Genomic DNA, 18,114 nt, shown 5'->3' with positions numbered 1-18,114 from the left:
GTTCATCCTCGCAGCGGCTTTTGACTACGGTCACTACATCGCGCACTTTCAGATGCGCTTTGGCGGCCGTCTGGAACGCTCTTCCTTACGATATTAGGAAGCCACTGGAGCTATGCACTTTCAAAAATTTGTAGCGTAATAGCGTCGGCTGGTGGACAGCAGCGGCAACTGTGGTGGACAGACAGCACACACGCCGGTGAGGGCGTGAGCACGGTGTTGGCAGAGCGGAGGAACTGGGGCAAGGGTCACGGAGGACCCCATCTGGAGGCCCCTGGAACCTGCTGGCGGGTTCGAGAAGGGAGGCGCGGTCAGGGCGGAGCCAGGCCGCGCTGGGAGCATAAAAGGAGTTGAGAGCGGGGGGCTCAGGGCTGCCGGTTCTGGGAGTGGACTCGGGGGGAGTGTCTGACACACCACCCTCAGTGAGGCAGATGTGATAGCGGCCTCCCCTAGTGCTTTTTCATTGCAGTTTCATAACGAGACCAGCGAGCCTAAATAGCTGTATACACATACGTGAAATAAGTTACCTGGAGTATGGAAGGCGAGGACATGAAATGAAGGGGTCTACAAACATCACATTGGTGACATACTGAGATAGTAACAGGCACGCGCTTATTGCCCGCGCTCCATCCAGTTTCTGAGGGGTTGCACAATCAGAGGGGAGGCTGAGCTCGTCGCTGCCTCACCTCTCGTCTCTTCCTGTATTTATAGCGAAGCTCCGCAAATTTGGCGATTTTGATTATAAAAATGATTGGAATCGTACAGCAATGCCATTTATAACACAGATCAGTGGAAAAAAAATCAAAATTGTTTAGTTTATTATTTTTTACTTTTTGTAACAGCTATTTCTATTGGAGCATGACAGGTGGAGGCTGTGCCTCCCCTGACCGCACGCCCCTGATGGAGAGTGTGAGGACAAACCTGTGAAGTGTGGACTTGACAAATAAAGAAGGTGCCTCCTGGAAACCCTTGTCTCAGAATCATTGACACGACACATGCATAGAACAAGTGTTTATCTGTGGTGGTGGTGGTCGTCTGAAGTCAGTGGTGAAATCGCATGTACCAATATCGGGGACCTCTCCGTAGCATGACCAAATTTTACATCCCCAAACACTGGTGCCCATTATATTATCATAATAGAATTAATCAACTTCCAAAAGTTACAAAACTGGCTGTGAGGTCAACTGAAATTTGTACAATGTTAAATTTTAATATCCTTGCTATTTATAATGCCTTTTTGAGCTGCGTTGCTTAGAAACTTACCAATGCATGCCCACTGCATAATTGCCACACCACAACACATATAAGTTAGCAGAAAAGGAGCATATCAACCAATCAGCCACTGCACGGCTTTATCACTCCAACGAATGATTTTCAAAATATTTACGATCTCAACAAGTTGCAAAAACAGATGTAAAAAGTAGTTTCACATACGCAATTGATTGCACAGCACACATCGATCAACAAGAGCACAGATGTCCAGAGTGTGTTTTATTAACGAATGGTGAGTGAGCCGATAAACACCTGGACGGATGGTTCACGGCCAAAGCAAAAACTCAACTCAAAACCCCATTAGGATAAGGAACAATAGAACCTGCCCACAGAGCCACTTGAAAACCGATCTCCATTCTGCTCACAAGCAAACGGGGGCGATTCCACCTGCTGTTTTACACAACAGAACCAACAGGCTGGTGAATCAATTGCAATTCGCACATTTGCTCACATTCAATGCGGACCTGCCATCAACAACAAATCCCTCAACTCTCAAAGGCCACCCACCCACACACACAACACACAGAACAGTGAGCACCACAACCGTATTTCTAAACTGCACATGTCAGTTATATTGCATAATGCAGGCTTTTTTGACAAAACCAAGGTGAGTTCCTGCTCAAAGTCACAAATGAACACCATAACCCCCCCCCCCCCTTCCCTCTTTGAAGTCAAACGGACTATTGTTTTTTCGACGGAACACTTCAATAAGCGCTGGACTCGGAAACTGCATTTCTTCCTGGTAAGTTGGTTTTGAGAGATTAACCGTCTGATACCATGAATAACCTAACTTAGCCCCTGGCCGATTCAAGTTGAGATTTAAGCCATGCCCAGATGTAACGGTTTAGCACAATGCACGGGTTGCCGGTTCAATCTCAACAGTGGGAAATTTTCAAACAATGCTTGCAAGTTTCCTAAATCTCCCCCATCACCCTCTGTCCACCCGGCAGTATAAATGGGTTGACCACACACAGTTAGTCAACGTAAGGGTTGCGTGGCGGAGGGTTAAAGTGTGAGTTACTCCCACCTCTTCCAAACAATTCTGGTCAGCGTGGAAGAATAGGCCACATATGGCTAGAGAGGGGGTCTCTCTCTGGTTGTTTTGTTTAGTAGAGGTCCTTCCACCAGCAAAGGTGTGAGCAACTACTGTAATTGCAGGGCTGCACCTTTACTTTGTTTGTCATTAGTCGTGGCCAGTGTGAGGAGTCCCAATTACAGGGCTCATTTACCGGACTAATGCCCGGTTGCCTGGTGGCTAAGCTCCACTCTGGCAGAAGCTTAAAAACGGCAACATGCTGCCACGTTTTTAGATTTATCCTTCTCTGCAAAAAAACAGATTTCGGTTTTTAAAAAAATTATCCCCAATGTACTTATGCCAAATATTTTTCATTGAATTTTTTTTTTACATTTTCTTCCTCTGGCCAATATCACACCATGATCAGTATCCATGCTTCGTCCTTTTTTCGTCAATTAGTTGACTCACATAAAAGCACTTATTTTGGATCACACTTCTGCTTTTGAAGAATTGTATATAACACCTGCTTAGATTAATTACTGTATATGAACATGAATTAATGAGCCACACTACCAGCAGTGCTCACTAGTTATTCTGATGTTGCGTCAACGCCATCAAAGAGAGCTGTGTGGGCTAACAAACCTCAAGAGCAAACCGTGTAGTCTCGAAATGTATCAAGGCTGCGTGTATGTTGCCTCATCACTGCCAACAGCTATGATCAATCCAATACTGGATAAAAGCCTCCCCCACGTGGCATCTCCATTCCTCGATCTTGCGATGACAATTTATCCATCTTTGCTACATCTAGCCGGCGGTAGTTCTGTTGGGCGCGTTCTCTATTTAGGCTGCATCACCTCATCCCCATTGGACTCCCAGTTTGCCAGAACGAGCTCCCTGGACAGAAGCTTCCTTCACTCTGCTGTCCGGACATGGAACTGCCTTCCCGAACACATTGTCGGCGAGATCACCGATTCCGGTGGTCAGCCTTCAAATACCAAGCGCATGGGCATCTCCTAACTTCACCACACACCTTGTAAGAGTGAGCATTGGAGCTGCAGTGAACCAATTAATATGCCAATTAGATGTACTACTGTCTGATATGGCTGTTGTTCACAATTGCACCCAATATAAAAAAGATGTGTACAATGCACATCACTTAAGGTGTTCATTATTTGCAATGAATACATCGTAACCAAGACTCAAGGCTGAAGCGTGTGGAAAAAAAAGTAGTAATAACTTGATGCTCACATGAGCATGGGGGCTTGCCATTCACCTTCTGTTAGAGCCGTGAACCAGTGGTATAAATTCACCATTCCTTTGGCAGGGGTGAAACTTACATCGCTCCAGTCGGGATTTTAACTCTCAAACTTTCCAACTGTACCTTCTAATCTGTGTGCCACCAGTCCAGATTGACTTAATATAACCAAACACGATATTTACAAGTATTGCCATGGTTTGTAAATCAGCTTGCTGAGCAGCAAAACCACTCAGAAAAGTGAGAATCCTATTTACACAAAACTACAATATACACTAGACCAGAACCCAAAATAAAACTAAGATACTACACTGCATTTACAAAGAGGGAAATACGTTTCCTGGCAATACAGCACTCTTTAGTTTTATATACACACACACTTAGGACATCGTGTCTAATCCTGTCGCCGTTACCCATGGGGGCGGACACCTTTCACGAGCTCGGGCCATGCTTGCTGCACACCCAGCGCAGGTTGGATCCAGGCTCGGTGGGCTCCTGCACGGAACGCCAGCTGCACTGGCAGGCATACGCCCGCGTGCCCGTGCGCCGCACCAGCTTCGCTCGCAGCTTTTCCACGTCCGGCATGTTGTTACTGCAAAGACAAAGACCTCCCCCGTATAGCCTTCGTAGACCGTCAGGGCCAAGTGCTGTTAGCGAGCACCTGTGAAGGCCGGCACGGCACACGACGGGGTGGGTTGCCAGCACCTCGTCCGGTCGCCTTTTGTCTCCTTAGTGGCGATGTTTACACACCGCACCAGGTACTCATTTGAGGCTGAGTCAATCTAGGGGAGGCCCAGGACCCGGTTTAAATAATCATCACTGGTGTTGGCCGTAAGTGGGAATCGAACTCGGTCACTCGGTTCGTAGTGCAGCGCGCTAAGCGCATCACCACAAAAGGACAAAGTCACACAAACATTAATTCGTAAAATGTTCTGATCCGAGGCAAAATAATCTAATCCATGATGATGTCTTCCACTGCTTCTTTTAGTATCCGTACGTTCTTCCTTGTTGAACACCATCTAGCATTGACCATGGACCAGGAGAGAAATCAGTACCACGTAAGGTAGCACAATCTTAGTAGTACCAATTTGTTTAGTTGACCAATAACATTGAATTATTTCATAACCCACTCATTTCAAATGGTTATCACATAATCCATTGTTATTGGTCAGGTAAAGAAATTGGAACCTCTAAAGTTGTGCCACTTTAGTAGATACTGAGAAGTGCAATGCCTGGCCTGGGCTTATTCCTCTCAGTCTTTTGCCAAAGAATCTTCCGTCAATGGACTTTGGAAAGCCCTCTCACACCAATCGCCTCCTTCAGCTCCTTCCATCTCACTGCCATCTGCTCAATCCAGCTTGTGTTCTTATTCTTAATTGTTAAAACGAGTCCACGTACTTCTCATGTTCTTTTTTCTGTCTGGCTTTTTTCATAACTCTCCGCCAAATCCACATTTGAAAAATTCCATTCTCATTGTATTCCTTTCTAATTGGCCACGCGTCACAGGCATACATTGCCAAACACACAACCTTAATATAATATTACAGGTTGCAGGGGTAAGTGCTGTTAGCAGCTACGACGGCCAGTACGACACCTGGGGAGTGGTGAGGCCAACAACACGCCCAGTGGCCTTTTCTCCCTGGTTGCTGATGTTTACACAACATATCAGGTGCTCACTGAAGGCCGAGTGGACCTATAGGCTAGATCCACCACCGGTTTCAGCCACAAAATACAGGCCACAGCGTTCCTCATCCAATTCATGACCCACTGTATCACTGCTCCCCCCTGCATCGTACAAGTGTAAACACACAACTGTACACAGGCACTCGCATATACAAATACACCCACACGTACACGCAAGCAATGCACGTACTTGTACAAACAATATGAATATAATGCATACAAGACACAGATCCCCCAAAAAGCCTTACCAGAATGTCGGGGCAAGTGTTGTTAGCGAGCACCTATGAAGGCCGGCACGGTACACGAGGGGGCGGGTGGCCAGCGCCACGCCCAATAGCTTTTGCCTCCCCAGTGGCGATGTTTCTACGCAATACACCAGGTACTCATTCTGAGGCTGAGTCGACATAGGGAGGCCCAGGACTGGTTCAGATAAACGTCACTGGTGTTGGCCGTGAACGGGAATTTTGCCGGGTTCGTAGTGCAGCGCGTTATCCGCTACACTACAGCTTCCCACAATGCAATGCACAAAAAAAGGATATAGATCCCCCGTATAGCCTTAACAGACTGCTGGGACAAGTGCTGTGAGTGAGCACCTATGAAGGCTGGAACGACACACGAGGGGGTGTGTGGCCAGCACCACAACCGGCCACCTTTGTCTCCCTAGTGGCGATATTTACATACCACGCCAGGTACAAATTTATGGCTGAGTCGACCTAGGGCAGGCCAAGAACCGGTTCAGATAATTGTCACTGGTGTTGGCTGTGAGCGGGAATCGTAGCGCAGGAATCGAAGCGCAGCTCGTTAACTGCTATACTACCACTCCCCACAATGCAATGCGCACGCACACATACACACGCAAGCAGGAATAAGCATCCGCTTACAATTACAAAGCGACGTGTGTCATGCAGTGGGAAGGGAGTGCTCACCGAAAGAAGAGGTAGTCACACGAGTGATGCCACTCCATGTTGTCAAATGTCACCACGCGGAAATCACACACTGTGCAGTGCAGCCTGTCACATGCCCTGCACCACAGAAACAAACTCATCAGGCTGTCCAAATAATATTCCAATCAATCAGTAATTCAATCGAAACACCTCCTAGCTCCTCATTCAAGCCATCAAGCAGGCAATCAAGCAATCAACTATGACTTGGAAATCAGTTTTACACCCAGTCAGGAAGGAAATGTTTTATTCAGAAGAGCGCACGAATGACAGAACACCACCTCAACAGTTGCACCCACTCGTAAGAAGGCTGGAGGGGAAGTAATAGTAATCATGATGATGATGAATGTCAAACCCAAGTATTAATTCATTACATACAGGGAAAGATACAAACTATAGAGTGTTTACCATGTTATTGTGGAGGATGAGGAAAGGGTTAGGGTTAAATGCAAACAGAATCTTCTAGCGATCCAATTAAATCTTTGTTAAATCGTGCAATACGGCTGCGATCAACTGTTGGCTGCCCTGAGCCAGTGGCGAGAAAATGTCACGCACATTTTACAAACACTGTTGGCTTCCCACAAACTGGTGCTCATTTTATCGATGCCAGGCAGATGATGAGCCGAGCTGATTCCCGAAAAGGAGTTGAACTTGATTTGAAACTTTCGTGACTGCAGGAATCCATACTCTTTGGTTCTTTCGGTAAAGTCACGTAGATATAAAATAAAATAGATCACGACGTTTCGGGCGCAACACAAGCGTCCCTCACCTGATGACGGATGTTTGTGTTGTGCCCGCAACGTCGTGATCTATTTTATTTTATACCTACGTGACTTTACCGAAAGAACCATAGAGTATAGGAATTGAACTCGCAACCCTTCAAAGTGCGATAACCACTGTGCCACCCAGTTGGACTGGAATAATGGCAGTCGCATTTAACTTCCAGTTGTTGGTGAATCAAGCTGCTCGTACACGGAATGAATTCCGTTTCCCAAGCGTAGTTTAATCACTGAGCAAATCAATTACAGTTCATTGGATTCTACATATACAAAAAAATTGCAATTAGCCAATCAGTCACTCAACCCAATCTCCACCACAACCTACAAATAAAGCAGCTATTTGTTCAATGTACCGGGACAATTTCTGTGCATATTGCTTCAAAATGTTAATAGTACTCTTTGATGCAACAGAAAGGCAACAGAGGGAGATGCATAGAGAGGATGGGGATAAAGGACGTACAAATGTTAAGGTTTGGGGTAAGATCAGCATATACAAAATCTTATATGAATGGCAGAATGCCGATATTTTATTCTGACATATGAGAAAGCCAAATTGCACACAATAAAATTGACAAAAACCTTAGATGTCACGAGAAAATCTAATCAATGCTTCGACATGTAATGAGGTTTTGAGAATACAAGTAATTTATGATGTTCAATATGCAATACACCTTAATATCTAAGGGGGATGTGTGATTATAAATATGCAATAGAACCTTTAAAAAATAATGTTATATATGGGTTTCCCTAAGTTCCAATAAGTAGCAGAAAGAAATGACGTGTTCAATGATTAATCTACACAGCATTGCACCAGAATATGGGGAGTTTGTTTTGGACTATGAGACCTCCTTTACCAGTGGCAAAATATAGTAATAGGTTTTTTTACCCTTTCAACTGGTACAAAACTGACACCTTTATACAAGGGATCATGTTTGCAATAACCACAACACAAGCAGTCAAAATGCAAACAAAAAGAAACAACTTGTTGTGGTTATTGCCAACATGATCCCTTGTATAAAGGTGTCAGTTTTGTACCAGTTGAAAGGGTAAAAAACCTATTACTATAGTTTGTTTTGGATTTGGGAATGCCAAACAATGATTGATCAGATGTTAAATAAGCGTTATACTACATAATTAAAACCATGCCGAGCTGTGTTATAATCTAACCCAACTTATGTTTTGTCATTTGGAATAGACTTTACACAAAGGTATTGAATATAATGGTTTCTTTGAATATACAAAGGCTAAATGGGCAGACCATTTCCATCGCAAGGGAAAACTGTGAAAAATAAATAATATACACCTATAACATTGTTTAGATGCATAAGTGGGATTTAGAGAAGTAGTATGCAAATGCTTTCCATGATAACACAATTGAATATAGGTAACTTACTTAATGTATACATAGCTACATTGTTCGAAAAGACTAACTTATGCAAACGTTCATATCATATGATTAATAACATCCTTGTTAAAATATTAAGCAATAATGGAGAGAAGACACGTGTGGAGAACATCTTAACAACCAATACAGTTACATGCAAATATTATTTTGGAACATTGTGTTTTTGTTTCCTGTTCACGTACTCTTATAAAACATTTACACGCATGTGTGTCAAGCAATGAGTCATTGTAAGATAATAAATGTAACAAAGCTAGCGCAAAATAAAAGATGAAGAGAGGATGAAATTTTATTCCATGACACTGGAGCATCACGTGTATTAGATTCACTCGTAGGATATGGAAGATGGATTTTGAGTCATGTCTCAACTGGCATGTTCTATTTTGTGGACTTAGCAATTTCATAAAATGCAACTGTAAGGACTTGTAAATGTGCCTTGGAAGAGCAAGTTAAATCACCACCACAATTTTCTTTGAATGACAATGGAAGAAAACTAAAATGAGTGCAATGTTAATTGGAGACATTGGATGTAGTGGGGTATTTAAAGTTGAGATTGGGCTGAATATGATGCAATCAAGAATAGCCATTCAGGAATAAGTGGAAAACTCATAAAAATGTTGTCATGAAAACCTAACATGAATGCTTCAAAATGTAATGAGGTTTTGTGAATGCAAATTATTGTTTAAAAATGAGCATAGCCATTTTTAAATGTAGTTTTGCATTCATTCCGTACAAGGTGTTTTAGAATAGCTGAAGAAGCATTCTCAATTTGGACCCACACACTTTCTTCTCAGTACTGTTAAAAGCAAAAAACTGTATTAGAACAGCAGGAATGGGGAACAAAATATGGAATGGAATGTTATTTAGACAATGCAATAAAAAAACTAAATCGTCATAAACCGAATTGGAGAGAACAAAATGTTTTTGGAACAAAAAAGGAATATTTGCAAAAAATTCCCATTCCCCTCTTGACTTAATTGTTACGTAGCTCTGGAAATAAAACTGCCTGACAAACTATATTACATCTTTAAAATGTGCGGATCCCGCTAGGTTTGTGCAGCCCTTCGTGAAATACTAAGAGAACGTTTATATTAAATGTTGTACATTGCACGCAGAGTGCTGTGGCCAATTGGAATTTTCAAACATCATCCAATCCCTTGTAAAATTTTCTAAATTCAGACAGGTAGCAGCAGCAGGACAATTCCAATTGCATCTCACAGAAATATGCATTTGACAAGGGAGGAGTGATCGAATGCTCTGCAGCTGAAGGTTTTTACCATTATGCCTTCATATGTACAGTTATATTTTTGTTGTGCAGAATGCGTCGATGTGAGTATTGGAATGTACGGTCAGAAAATCAACATTTTATATAGAGGCATATCAACAACTGTGATTGCAGTGAAAATTGTGAATGTTTATTAACAAATTTGGACATTGAGTTGTCTTACTCGTGGACTTACATACTCAAAAGGTGCAATCATCAGCTGAGGTCTAACTTCAACAGTTCCAGACCACGCACGTGCTTGAGAGCATCGTACGTAGCCAAACGTGCTAATCGGAGGAGCGGGAAGTGTGTATGTACGTTAAACTTATTTTGCTTCATATGAAGCCAAATGTGCTAATCGGAGGAGCAGGAAGCATACAAAGCCATTGCAAAGATTAGGTGGACTCTGCTCCCCTACTCAGCCCAAAACCCAGACATGGAAAATTAATTTCAGTCCACTGAACGATAGCCCTCATGAACAAAATTCTGACAATGTAATTTCCATAAAGGAAATTAGCCAATGGTTGCATGATGCTGCCAAATATATTCCCCATAATAGCATACACGTCATTGCTTCACGAGCACAAATATATAGTAAAGTATATTATCTGGGGAAAATGAAGAAATATCTTCACATTCGAAATTAATGTCTGCACAGACATGTTTTTGAGGAATTAACTGAACATTGTAGTAGGTTTTTACCCTTTTAAACTGGTACAAAACTGACACCTTTATTTTGTACCAGTTTAAAAGGGTAAAAACCTACTACTATATTTTGCCACTGGTAAAAGAGATCTCATAGTGTAACTGAACATTCTTCAAAACCATTTAGAGTAACCGACTCAAGTAATCCTTGTACACCACTGGGTTATTATACATTACAACAAAGTAATATTTCTCATAATTCACGATGTTTCTTTCAAGTACTGCTTTGAACATACAGAGGGGTAACCCGAGCCATCACCCAAGATTGACGAGCGGACTACTACTCAGATGAGATAACAAATCTACTACAGCCAAGTGACAAATGATGAAGGTGAAACTGATGCCATTAAAATCGCGAACCATGTGTGTAAGGAAGAACCACAGCAATTGTGAATATAATGGATAAATCACACACAAAAAATCAGCAAAGTTGAGCACCTTAGACTTGAATTGAGACCTTTTTTTGATTGCCAAAGATAAGAGCTAGTTGCTTCTTTTATGTGGCAGAGTGTTTATTGGAAATTTCCTATGTTCATGATCTAGTAGTTGTGATGTGTCGTCTGGTTACCGTGCATCTACCAGTATAAGCTTGGTACCTGCATGAAATGGTAGTTCCCAGTCCACATGGAAGCTTGCTTCCCCCCAGATAAACGGGGCAGCACCTTGCATGAGCAACACACAAGACAGCAGCAGCAGGCAAGCGATCTTACAGCTCAACAGCGCCACACTCAGGAAAACATCATGCAAAGCATGGAATGCGGGCATATGTTGACGTTTAAATTGGTTTCACACGTACTATTAAAAACTATTTTTTATCTTACCAGGTAAGGCCCACTGAACTATAGAGCTATGTTTCAGAAGTGACCTCGACGCAAATAATAGCCTTAAGAAGTGGCTTATCATGTGTAAATTTATATAGCAGCTAAATATTTTAAATTCATGTTTCTAAATGTGGAGGGGAAAGAAATGGAAGGCCGGGAGAAAAATCTACGCGACCACGGAGAGAACATGCAAACTCCAACGGTTGGGATCAAACCCAAAACCTCCTGTATACCAGGCAAAGTAGTTACCATATCGCCACCACGGCACCAGGTAATGAGACGTGCCGGAAAGAAAGATTTACAACTAAATTTATCTTTGCTGTCAATACAGTTATACAAATCTGGTCAGACACACAAACCAGTTTATGAGACGCACCACCAAACTCTTTCTTTCAAGTACAGGTGAAAAAGTGCATCTTGTAATCAGGAGAATATTGTGATCAATATAATTATTCATGTACAGTACATAGCATACTACACTGAAGGAAGTTTGAAAAACACTTTAATATACTGGAACTATTTGGATTTTATCGTAAGCGTTTTTAAAAATGATGTTTAAAGAAAACCCTTAGCCAAATGCAATTTTTAGCCCTATCCTTCAAGGATTTTCTCCATACTTCGAAGTTTCTTACGCTCCATCATCAAATTCCTACCATCCGCCACAGGCACATATGTTCATAAGCCAGAAATATAGTCAAACATTTCTATTATCTAGGATCCAGCTTTGTGGATTTTAACTAACAGTCTAAATTGTGATATATCTACTGCAGCAAATTGGGGTTAACCCCCTCTGCAAACTCATTAGTTGACAATCCATCTGCCCAATATGCTAAGGCATGTAAGCCTCTATATCCAGCTTACCTGGGTCTATTTACGTTGTTTAAATTACGCCACATATAATGATACCATAAGTTAATTAATAGGCAGCACTGCCTAACCTGCCTGATACTAGAGATTTCTGTGATTATTCCAGACATCTGTAAATATCCCATATTTTACTCCATCAAATTAATGTCACTTAACCCTGACTTCCACAACAGGTGACACAAGGTTCACAAACTCACTTTTGCAGAATCCATCGCACCCGAGTAAAATGCACACAGCTTGTATTGGTAGGAACCTCCTGGTTACACCAGCCCACAGGGGATTATTGTGTCCGTCCGTTGTGCAGGGAGGGGCTGGGTGGGGAGGGAGGGGCTGGGTGGGGAGGGGAGGGTGGACAGGGGCTGGGTGGGGAGGGTGGGGCTGGGTGGGGGGGGGAGGGTGGGAAGGGGCTGGGTGGGGAGGGTGGGGAGGGGCTGGATGGAGAGGGTGGGGAGGGGCTGGGTGGGGCTGTATGGGGGGTGTGAGGGGTGGGGCTGGGTGGGGAGGGGCTGGTCACCCCGTGGTGCCCTTATAAAACTCAACGTTTAACCTACTCACGCCGGCTTGTGCCCGCCCTCACAGTCGGCCATATTTTCGGAATACACCACGCCGCCGTTGACCCTGGCCATTGACCGAGCAACCCAACGTTCCTACCAGCTCCCTCCGCAGGAATGTGTTTAACTCGGGAGACATCAGAGAAAAATGTGAGTGCTCATGTTATGGTGTGGCAGGTGATGGCTTTAAAAGGAGACTAAACATTAGATGGCCATTGGAATAATAATTTTTAAGGATTCCTTTATAATCGCATTTGTAAACTATGGCTATTACTTTCTCCATGTTTTCCTGAAGAAGGCAATCATCTTTTATTTAAACAAATCTATTAATAACTGGAATGTTTTGCCAATGGCTTTAAGAAAGTGGACCAAGAGACCGATATCTCCTTGACATTAGCTTTGAAATATAATATTCATACTATTTTATTAATGAGTTTAATCTTATAAATATTGCCACCTTTTGGACTCCTCACCTACACCATTAGAGATTATATCGCCGCAATCTTTAAATTCCTGCAATGGCTCCCAATTCAATGTTGAATTAACTACAAGGTCGACCACACTATTGTCAATATTCTTTGTGAACTCAACCCGCATGCCTCACTTAACTCATTCCACTCTATTCCCCTTACTCGACCCTTTGCTCAAACAACTAAGGCTTTCAAGCGAAACCTCCAGTCATCCTTTGCTCAATGGCAGATTACTCCTTTTCTGATGCTGCTTACGTTGTCCGAAACTTTCTTCCTCAGGTCGTCTGCACTGCCGACTGCATCCCTATTTGTCTTGTCCCAGTATCTTCATTCTTACCTACACTGGACTGTGGTCTTCTATCCCTCAACACCCCGAGCTTTCGAATTCTTAAAGCTTCTGCTTCACCCCCCTCTGAATAAAAGCATATTTCCTGATTTGTTTTAAATCATCCTCTTTCCCCAGCTCTCTCGACGTGTCGATCTCACACTTTCTTATGCCGTGTTTTGAGATGTGGCAGCATTTAGACACTTCACAAATCCCAACTTTATGGTCCTGCCGTCTTGGTAAGCTAGGGGAGTACCTGCTTGCAGAGCTCCTCGTAGCTTCTTTGGTTGGATCCACATGGGCCACCTGTGCCAGAGGAACACGGCCAGCTCCACAGGCTTTAGGCTGTGGGTTATATCATAGGGACAGAGACTTGGTGGGGGTTGTAACAGCAACGAGACATTTTAGCTTTTATCAGATAGAAATCCCCAAACAACGAATTTAAGATGTTCTTGGGTTTTTTCGGTAAAGTCACGTGACTTTACCGAAAAAACCCAAGAATATGAATCCTTGCAGTCACGAAAGCTTCAAATCTAGAACTGAAGATGCTTTGAAACATGATTGGTCTTTGAAATATGTTATGAACGGAGAATGTCCTACATGCTTTAAAAGCATCATTTGGAATATGTGCATTTCAGCAGTCTTTTGTTTAGTAACATAATTTTTGTCTATTCGTTTGTGTTTCTCCCTTGTGATGGGACATTTTAGGATGAAAGTTGAGATTTATAAGGGTACGGGGTGACCGATACGGTCTGAATTTGTCTGTAATAAGGTATGCACTGATAAGGGGTTGACAGGTATGAGCTAATGTATATATAGATCAGTCCTCATAATCCTCCATAATGTAGCTTTTCATAGCAACCTTTTCAATTTATATACACATTGAGCCAACCACTGTAGTGGAGCCACAAAGCCAGAGTTTGAGAAACATTATATTTGATAAACTAGCCTTGCCATCCAAAAGAATGTCAGTAAAACCCAATTCTACTCTAATAATGACCGTGAAGCAGTGCTTCTAATCACTTTCCCCAAGATCAGAGCGATATCAATAAAAAATCAAGCAGTGAGTCCTCATGTTGGGACTACTAGGTCACATCGCATGCTCACCAATGGCTTATCTTCCACTTCTAAGAGCTCTTCCAGGAGGGCCTCTATGTTGTCTTCATCTTTCTTCTTTTTAACCTTCCTGAGGATAACACGGTGATTACGTTACGACAAAAAGATTACTTGGGTTATGACTCGGGCAACATTTTCTCTTCTATCACACTTTAAGATCTCATTGCTCTTACCGGTATATATAACATAATTCTAAATTGTCATAACCCTGATAACATGTAGTCCTCAGGGTTATTTTTTTACACTATTCACTCTTGCGGACACACTCTTTGAATGCTATTCACATGTTACAATAATGGCTCCGTGTACCAAGAGCATTTTACCGGCTTTACGTAACATTAAGGCGTTTAAACAATTAAAATTTGTAGGAGAAAAAAGTTACACCCGATAGATTTGAAGAAATCATGTTACACTCCGAGTGACGAACAACATGTTGACGATGATCACGCAATGGTGTACAGCGTGGTACAGATATGTATTTTTACCCACAATTAATTGACCACTAACATTTTTCCCCTTTGCTTATAGATTTCTGTTTTTTTAAATAAACCTTACTTTAAAAATTATAACGGTTTAGATCATTAAATGAGCGTCACTATACATCTGGACCATCCTGTATATCTGGACCATCCTGTATATTTTAGTGCACGTTTGCAAAAATACTGATACATCTTTGCACATTGACAGCTTACATACACTTGGTTCAAACACCAGGCCAAGTGTAGAGATAGGGATGTGGACTGGAAAACTCCGTGCATGTTTTCAACTACTATAAATGTCTACAAGTTTAACAAAAATAAAATGTCGCTGATAAAAAAAATGTCGAATTATTTGAACAATCTTCAAGAACATACAACCAATACCCATCAGGAAATTGGTCAAATATCCCAATGCAACACCGGTATTGAGATATTCAGGCTTTACTCGGGATTCTGTGGATATAGTTTATTGTAGACAAATGCGTGTATATAATTGCCACCTTCCCATCGTCAATGTGACACTCCACACAAACTCCACCTCTTGAGTTAAACGGCCAAAGTAAAGTGCCTTCTTTCTGAAGGCCCCTTCATCAACGGCCCTCTAAAATATATCGACTTCTCCGAATTATAAGACGCTCGGAAATGGAACACGCACTCAAAACCTGTGCCAGGTGTCGATACAGTTAGATAAATTATGTTCTCGCACACACACACACGGACAGGATGAGCATATTCGTCAATAACATATAACTAGCGACATTTCGGATCATGGACCTGCTGCATTGCACCAGGGACCGTTTCCCGAAACGTCGCCTATTATATAGTGTTTTTACTTTGAGGGTAGTGTTATTGACAAATGTGTTGCGGGTTTGCTATATGCACAAATTCACGAGCAACGCCGTCGCTTGTCACAACAACCGGACTATGGGACGCACCCACAAGGTGCGGTCTTATAATCCGAAGAACACGGTACCATCAGGATTAAAACTAAACTATTCTAATGTTAACAGGTAAAGCCCACTGAGTTGCGTAGCTCTTTGTCAGAAGCGACCTGGCCACAAATGATAGTCCCACCACGTGGCTTATCGCGTGGAAATTTATAGCAGCCCAATACTCTAAACGCGTGTTGTTGATTCTAAATGTGGAGGGAAAATCCGGAGGACGCGAAGAAAAATCCACGCGACCACGGGGGCAGAGAGAGAGAGACACGCAGACTCGAAATGTACAGCGGGAGTCAGGGTCAGAATCTAACCCACGACCTCCTGTACAGCAGGTGAGGTAGTCAACATCTCCGAGCCACCGTGATGATGATGAGAGACACGCAAACTTCAAATATACAGCAGCAGGGGTCGCGTCAGGGTCAGCATCCAACCCACGACCTCCTGTATACCAGGCGAGGTAGTTAACATCCCCTAGCCACCGTGATGATGAGAGATGCCGCAAGCTCCAAATATACAGCAGCAGGGGTCGTCAGGGTCGGGATCGAACCCACGACCTCCTGCATACCAGGCGAGGTAGTTAACATCTCCTAGCCACCGTGATGAAGAGAGACACGCAAACTCCAAATATACAACAGCAGGGGTCGTCAGGGTCAGCATCCAACCCACGACCTCCTGCACACCAGAGGTAGTTAACATCTCATAGCCACCGTGATGATGATGAGAGACGCCGCAAACTCCAAATATACAGCAGGCGTCGTCAAGGTCGAGATCAAACCCACGACCTCCTGTACACCAGGCGAGGTAGTTAACATCTCATAGCCACCGTGATGATGAGACACGCCGCAAACTCCAAATATACAGCAGGCGTCAGGGTCGGCATGCAACCCACGACCTCCTCCATACCAAGCGAGGTAGTCAACATCCCCAAGCCCACTTAGTGGGTGTTGACTAGCGACTGTAGCCGAAAGAAGTGGGGGGTGGTGAGGGGCGGAGAGTCTCACTTGTCTGGCCCCGGCGCCGACGACGCCGCCGCGGTCTCGGCCTCGTCGAGAAGTCGGTCGAGGTCGTCCAACATCGCGCGGCCTTTGGCCTCCTCCTCCACCCCCCGTGGCCTCCTTCCCTCCGCCCAGAGAGCGCGCCGAGGCCTCCGTCTCTCGCTAGCCCGACGGGCCCTCGCCCATTGGCCCCAGCGCGCAAGCCCCGCCCCCTCCCCACCACCGCGTGACGGCGACCGACCAATCCGCGACTCGGAGGGTCCGCCCGGTGTGCAGTGGGGATTTGGAATGGCGCCGCGTCGTTGCCCCTGGTTACGGGGGGATGGGCTCGCGACGCCCGGTGTCAGATTTGCGAGGTTTTTAACCTCCAGATGCTGGGTTTACAATGTCAAAATTCTCAATCCATACCGTGTAAGGCAGTAAGGGGCCGTCCATAAATGACGTCACGCGATTTTGGACGATTTTGGACCCCCTCCACCCTTAGTCACATGGCGTCACAAAAAGTCAGACCCCCCTCTCAAATATGACGTCACAAATCTCTGCCCCTCCCTCCCAAAATAAAACATGACGTCACGCACCTGGGGGGGGGGGAGTCAGACATTTGTGACGATGTGTGACGAGGGGGGGGTTTGAGAAATGTGACGTCGACATCAAAATGCGCAACTTTAAATAAACATAGACAACACGTTCTACTTAATTAAATAGACTTTTTGATTAAAAAAATTCTCCTACAACATCAGAGTGCAGCGCTACATTAAATACGCACTACAATGACAATAGTTTAAAGCGATTTGAAGCATGTTTTATTTTTTTAGGGGGGGCAGAGCATTGTGACGTCATATTTGAGGTAGGGCTCTGACTTTTTGTGACGCCGTGTGACGAAGGGGGGGCGGGGTCAAAAACCGTCCAAAATCGCGTGACGTCATTTACGGACGGCCCCCATAGACGCTCGCCAAACAGCACTTGCCCCATAGGTAAAAATTTTAAATTAATAAAAGTAAAATAAAAATAAAATAAAAATCCTCTCACTTGATACAGCTATCGTGCTGTGACTGTTACACCTGAAGACGGAAGCTTGTGTTGCCTCCGAAACGTCGTGATTTTTATTTTTTATTTAATTTTTATTCAACTTTTATAAATTTAAATTTTTTACTTACGTGACTTTACCGAAACAACCTAAGAATATGAATCCTTGCAGTCACGAAAGCTTCAAATCTAGAAGCACTTGCCACCGCA

The 18,114-nt window shown here is 43.6% G+C and overlaps 1 protein-coding gene across 1 annotated transcript; it reads right to left on the bottom strand.

Annotated features, from left to right (window-relative positions):
- Window positions 1–1,475: 1,475 nt before the first annotated feature.
- CFAP418 (cilia and flagella associated protein 418) lies at window positions 1,476–17,047 on the bottom strand. Its single transcript, XM_078617504.1, has 6 exons — window positions 16,885–17,047; window positions 14,455–14,533; window positions 13,604–13,692; window positions 10,910–10,975; window positions 6,149–6,244; window positions 1,476–4,131 (listed from the first exon to the last, which is right to left on the bottom strand). The coding sequence occupies exons 1-6, from the start codon at window positions 16,956–16,958 to the stop codon at window positions 3,972–3,974; spliced, it is 564 nt and encodes a 187-aa protein (XP_078473630.1). The 5' UTR covers window positions 16,959–17,047; the 3' UTR covers window positions 1,476–3,971.
- Window positions 17,048–18,114: the final 1,067 nt, after the last annotated feature.

This window comes from Lampetra planeri, chromosome 54, assembly GCF_965212315.1.
Source record: "Lampetra planeri chromosome 54, kcLamPlan1.2.h2, whole genome shotgun sequence".
Taxonomy (NCBI): domain Eukaryota; kingdom Metazoa; phylum Chordata; class Hyperoartia; order Petromyzontiformes; family Petromyzontidae; genus Lampetra; species Lampetra planeri.
This window is presented reverse-complemented; position numbering and strand designations above follow the sequence as displayed.

Coding starts and splice junctions, on each gene's coding strand:
- CFAP418 (XM_078617504.1), bottom strand. CDS start 16,958: ATGTTGGACGACCTCGACCGACTTCTCGACGAGGCCGAGACCGCGGCG. Junction 10,976..13,603: donor ACGAGGAGCTCTGCAAGCAG/GTACTCCCCTAG, acceptor TGCTCATGCAAG/GTGCTGCCCCGTTTATCTGG. Junction 4,132..6,148: donor TGTGACTACCTCTTCTTTCG/GTGAGCACTCCC, acceptor TTGTCTTTGCAG/TAACAACATGCCGGACGTGG.